The sequence below is a fragment of the Paramisgurnus dabryanus genome, chromosome 20, assembly GCF_030506205.2.
Source record: "Paramisgurnus dabryanus chromosome 20, PD_genome_1.1, whole genome shotgun sequence".
Classification (NCBI taxonomy): domain Eukaryota; kingdom Metazoa; phylum Chordata; class Actinopteri; order Cypriniformes; family Cobitidae; genus Paramisgurnus; species Paramisgurnus dabryanus.
In genome coordinates this window covers 8,861,857-8,868,171 of record NC_133356.1, presented here as the reverse complement: position 1 = coordinate 8,868,171, position 6,315 = coordinate 8,861,857, and the positions used below count along the sequence as shown (strand labels likewise).

The 6,315-nt window shown below is 37.8% G+C and overlaps 1 protein-coding gene across 1 annotated transcript in view; it reads left to right on the top strand.

Annotated features, from left to right (window-relative positions):
• Positions 1-879: 879 nt before the first annotated feature.
• The window catches only part of lyst (lysosomal trafficking regulator), a 65,998-nt gene continuing 60,562 nt past the window's right edge, over positions 880-6,315 (top strand). The window contains exons 1-2 of the mRNA XM_073812890.1: positions 880-947; positions 1,449-1,689. Coding sequence (XP_073668991.1) covers positions 1,609-1,689 — 81 coding nt within the window. The 5' untranslated portion in view covers positions 880-947; positions 1,449-1,608. The remainder of the gene's footprint in view (positions 948-1,448; positions 1,690-6,315) is intronic.

The following is a 6,315-nucleotide window of genomic DNA, read 5'->3' as shown; positions in this document are numbered from 1 at the left end:
ACAGAGGTCTGCAAATATTTTTTTAGGACTGCAAATCATTTGAAAATATTAACCAGTCACAAATTACTGAAATATTTCTCTCTTTTAATGTTTGATTGTTAGTTTGTGTCGATTGGGTGCTTCATTCATTCATTCATTCTGTCTGTCTGTCTGTCAAAGTAAGCAAAATAAAATGACTTGTCTGATATAACATTGTTTATATTTTAATAAGGTCTTATTCAGGACAGTTTTCAGTTGAATATTTAAATTTGTAATGCGTGATATGAGACGCCGTGTGCACCTAAATAATGAATTAATCTTTACAAAAGAACTGTGACGACATGGAACACAGTGACGATGAACCAACCAGCGCGTATCTGATCTCAGTTCAGTCAGTAAAACGGCCCTATACAAATGTTCATACTTTCACAATGAAATGTATGTTTGTGTGGGACACAACAAAACGTTGCAATCATAAAAAATAGTCAAGACTATATAATTGGCAAGTGGCAAATCATTGTCGACTTGAATGACATCAAAGTACCGCGATAGCGATTCGAAAGCTGAACTTTTCCTTTTTGTTGTTGTTGCTCTCGCGGTACTTTTATGTCATACGCTGGTATATCCGTGCAGCGCTGCATGAAGTTGAACAAGCCTTTATTCTCCACTGTGACTGGTACTCCCCGATCCACTGCGCAATAGCATCATCACATTAGTCCCGCCCATAGCAGCTAAAAGCGATCGTAATGCCCCTAAGCTCCGCCCACACGGGGGACACGTTAGACGTCATCCGAATGATTGGTGAAAGAGAGCGTCCTTTGACGGCACAAGTGTGATTGACAGGAGGTTATCGTCCTTTCATCCAATAGTAACTTAGCTTTCTGTTTTGTGGGCGTTATTTCCTGTACTGTTTTGCATGCAATTTTTTCTTCTAAACTGCTTGTGTATGTTGGAAGACTGGAGATTCGGTGCGTATATTGTAATTTTATTCAATTGTACAGCTTTTACATGTTGCTTTAAAAATTAATCATATAAATGCGATGATAAAAAGCAGGTGTTTGGCATTTTGCTATCTCATATTTGCCAGAAGTAAATCAGTGACTGCTAGCCTACGCTGCGGGATATTCTGCGTCTACTGTTGTTTGCGCGAAACGATCCACGCAAATCTTAGTCCCTGTCCATACATAAAAGACAAAAATCATTCATTTAACCGTTTAATCTGAGAAATTCGCGTTAGCGTTGAGTCCGAAGCCTTACGGAAATATTATTGCTCTTGCAGCAATTGTCCACTTGCACTGTTTTACTTGACAGCAACTGTAAGCCAGTTGTACTGTATTACTCGAAAATAAACTAATACTAATACTTTACACCCTTTTAAACACTCGTTTAAAACAATGAAAATATGTGCATGACTGGTCACGTGAACAGTGTGAATTTTAAAATTCAAAAGTTCTCTTCTGTCTCTGAAGGAGCTAACGGATTTAACGGCTTTCCTTCCCTCATCCGGATGGACCGCTAACGTTAGAGAAATGATGTGGATGTCCAGTGCGCCCACTTAAAATGTAATTGGATTTTAGAGTTCCCGTCATCTGCTGTGGATGAACCGGAGCCGGTGGCGTTCAGCTGGACATGGCCAGCCCACACCTGGCTGATCTGTCCCAGGCCTGGGAGACGTATATGGACTGCCGGGCACAGGGAGCAGATCTACAGGTGAGACCAAGCTGCTTACAAACTTTCAGAACTGACTTTCAGGTTGTCTACAGGTTTTTCCAAGGTTACTGTACTGACATATACGATAGATACAGCAGACAGAAGAGACCATATTGTGACTGTGAGTTTCGTGGATGAAGCAGTAAGAAAGCAGTAAATATTAAATAGACCGCCCTAATCTGTGAAGCAGATGGGTCTTGTATAAGCCCTATGATAAATGGTTTAACCAATGCAGTCATCTATGATTTAATAACGTATCTCTGCTTTGATGCACAGTAAACCTTTAAGCTACTGTGAGCCTAAAGCATTAAGATACAACATCGATCTTTGATCATTTATTCTGTTTAAACACTTTATAATCATTTAACGTTAGTTCATGCATGCATGCTATCAGCACAAAAGGTCATGGTTTTGCTTCCCAGGTATCACACACATACGGATAAAATGTATAGATTGCATGCACTGGAAGTGTTTTTTTGATAAAAGCATCTGCCAAATGCACAAATGTAGATGTAATGCATATGTGCTGAAAGCAGATGGCTTGAAGTGTTTGACAATAGTTCACATGCGCGTGTATGCTGAAAACATAGTGTCACAACATTGGTTTGACTCACACTTCCTTCGTGAACTGTTGATGGTTTGCATTACAAATTGTTGTAAGGCTATTTTAAGTTTTCTTCATTTTAGAAAGGCAGTGGATTAGTGTGTGAAATTACGATACACACTCACAAACTGGCAGAAAGTTATAATCGGAGACAGAACTTGGTCAAATTAGTACCGCTAACCCCATTCACACAGCAGTTTGGTCCCAGAACTAAACTTATTTAGAGATATAACGCTGACCGTCACAGTGTAGCTGAATGTCAAAAAAAACTTTATTTTTACCCGTGTCATTAACAAATGCAACAGACACACTCACCTTAACGGTTTTTTATAAATCCATTATCCTGCCTGATTAAAACATAAACATTGCAAATAACACCAGAATTAACAAATAATTAACGTACACATATCCTAAAAATTAACCTTGTGTAACTGATACGCTGTAAAGGGGGTACATTTTGATCATGATTTTGAATGGAAGTCAATGACGCTCTCTGCCGGTTGGGTATACCAAGATGGCGGCTCGAACTCTGTGCTGGCTTCACCTCACGCAGTTACGTCAAGCGTTCTATGCGCAATCCAGTCATTTATATAGATCAGTGGGTAGCACTCACAGCCATTCTCCGATCGACTCGGGTTTTACACACAATATTAATCAGACTTTGGGACCCGAAGTAATTTAACTATGACTGACCCGGACCCGACTGACCATTTAAAATATAAACCTGTAACCATACGGGCCGCGGGTGCTCCGTGAAGTCCTCTAATGGTAAACTCTGCTCAAGTTCAGAAACATGAAGGATACAATGTGACACGAGCTTGTTCGCGTCGCATCCCAATTCATTGAGAAACAGAGAGCACGTGAACAAACACCGAACTCATCATGTCGCACACAAAATGTCATTATTTAAGAGTGTCATCATCACGGAAAAACAAAAAAGACAAAATTTGATGCCAAATATACTTGGGCACTTGTTAATATACATGGGGAGCGTGCCCAAGTAAAGTCAATGTGTGGGAAACACTGTGACAAGAGTGTAAAGGCGTCAGTGTCAATTCGAAGCAGCGCCGTCTATGGGAATACTGAGATAAACTCATTTCAGGACAATAGTAACACGGCATTACAAAAAAATTATATGAATCGATTTTTGGAATTCTATGAATCGATTCTGAATCGGAAAGCTTGAATTGCGATTCATATGCGAATCGATTTTTTTGCACACCTCTACTTCTGTGTAAACAAGATGCAGAAACAACGCGTGTGTCATGGCAACATAAAGTTATGGTTCAGCTCTTCAAAACGAGGGATTTACATGCAAATTAACATTCAGACAAGAAATGTCTGCAAACTGGACTGAAGCAGAGACCGGGGAGCTCGTCACTATCCGTGCTGAAGCTGAGATCATTCAGCAGCATAAAAGAATAGCGCCCCAGCACTCATATAAGCTTATAATAAACAAAAATGCATGCACGCCATCGCAACAACAATTAACGCTCAGCTCTTTAAAACAAAGGTTTTAAATGAACATTAACATTCACGTTGAGAAATGTCTGCAAACTGGAATGAAGCAGAGATCATGGAGCTCGTCAAATATCCATTATTCACCAGCACCTTTATAATCGTATCATAAACAAAAATGCACGCGTGGTTTCTGGAGAAATAACAGATAATAAGCAAACTTCAGATGCAGGAGAGAAAAAAACCTACCAAGGATCTTTATGTGTGAATACACACACAGATTCTGGAAAATCATTTGCAGTGTGAATGAACCAAAAATCAAACAATCCTGGAAAAATCCCGGATGTATTTTCCGTGTATTTTCCGTAATTTCTGTGTGAAAGGGGCTTTAGTTTAATAAGACCAGCTGTCAGTAATGAGCTCATTTTTATTGGTTCACATCATGAAAGTGTCTTTTAGTTTAGCAGACTGTTATCCAACCATGCTGTACACTAGATAATTGGGTGGAGGATGTTAACCCTTAGGTAAATGCATTTAGCACCAAAGAGACTAAACAGTTTTGTATGTTTGAGGTTGACATAGGTGTTAAAATGAACCTGGTGTTAAAATAGTTTTTAAAATTTTTTAAATTTTTCATTGTTATATGTTGTTTCAAAACTAAGTGCTGCTTCTCTTTTTAAAGAAAGCTGTATAGCTTAGTGGTTGAGCATTGCGTTAGCAGTGCACAAACATTTCGAACACAGGGAACTTGCATAGTTTATACAGAAAAATGTATACCTTGTAATGCGCTGTAAGTCGCTTTGGATAAAAGCATCTACAAGGCAAAATTTGGGCTGTGAAAATTTTATAGATGTCTAACCACAGCCCAAAAATAAATGAAATATATTAATGAAACCAAACACATTGTATTCACAGTTGAAATAGCAAACATCTAAACAACATTTAACCAAACATAAACCAAAGTTTATTTAAGCTAGAAGTGAGTTACTCTGAGCCAGACTATATTGAATATATACATATATTTAGTCATTAGTTTAATTTCATACATAAAATTAACATTTAGTGCATCTCCCTGCAAGTTTCTAATGTCTTTGTTGGTCTGTAGACAACTGTAAAGTGTCTGTAAATGTGTAGCTGTGCATCGACCTATGTGTTTGTGGTTGTTTTTAAAAGGCTGCCCCCAGCTTTCTCGCTTTCACCTGTATTATGGTTTCTGTCACATTTTTCCCAGCACTTGCAACAATGACACATTCAGGTTATATAACAGTTTATGAAACTCGTTTCTCACTTCATCTCTGCCTTTGATTTTAAATGTACAATTCTTGGCCAGGATAAAAATGTTCAGGTTTATGTTGTATTAGTGGAAAGACTGAAAGTTAAAGAGAAACCGTTAACTGGATGCTTTTCTCTTACCACACACTATTGCATGTCACCCCAGTCTGGTGTTTCATTGGAAGAGACTTTCATCATGTCAGTGTTGCTTTAAATCTCTTGAGGAAGCTTAGCATGTGATGTTTTGAGATCTGATCTGATTTTAATATGGGCCGAATGTTAGTCTGTGGCAGGATGCTAATCTCATCTCACTGCTCTTCATTTCTATATGAGTATGAGTTCATACACTAGACTTACAGGAGAAACTTTTTATTTTCCTTAAATTGTTTTCTGTGAAGATGTTGATTGAATTTGGGTAAGTGATTTAAGATGTTTGATTTTCGATTTTTATTGCTTAAATATCTTCACCGTGACTGGGGGGTGTAAGGCTACAAGATAAATTGAAACCACTGAAGTAAATACATATAAAAACATCGCAACACACAACGATAATGTTCTGCAATAACTGAATGATTTTAATAATAATCATATTATGTATTGTCAAATACATGATTAATGTAGATATAATTTATTTGACTTTTATTCAAATTGATTTTACAAACTTAAAGTCCCCCTGCAGTTGATAATTTAATGTCTTAAAAAATTCGATCTTCGAGCATCATAATAACATTTGTAATAAACGTTCTTCATGCTTTGAAACAACTCGAATGTAACTCTACACCCTTGCCTCATATACGCGGATCTATGAATATGCGAATTAGTTCCCACCTCTACTCTTTCACACCACCTCAGACTATAGATACTGTATATATCCAAACAGATGCTACATTTTCACACAATGCATTAATGAAATGCACGCTTGCAGCAGTAATTTTAGTTATGTTAACAGTCTAGATCATTCACACTATGTACGTCTTTGAAAACTCAAATAAATTTTTATTATAAAATTTTTATTTTCAATAAAAATAAAACAATACAGGGCTCGCCAAATTGCTAGCCCGACGTCCCGGGGGTATTGTGCTTTGCAGTCAGGCTACCAAAATGCATTCATGCCCGTGGGCTATCTTGACTTATAAGGAGGAAAAATATATTTAAATGCTTATGCATTTTCTCACAGATTTGGATGGGTAATTGCGGTGTATGAAATTCAGAAATCGCGTATTTAAATTGCGTTTCAGCGCGTGCTTGAGTTTTACTTTGACTTTGGCGATTACGCGAAGCCGCAGTACAGG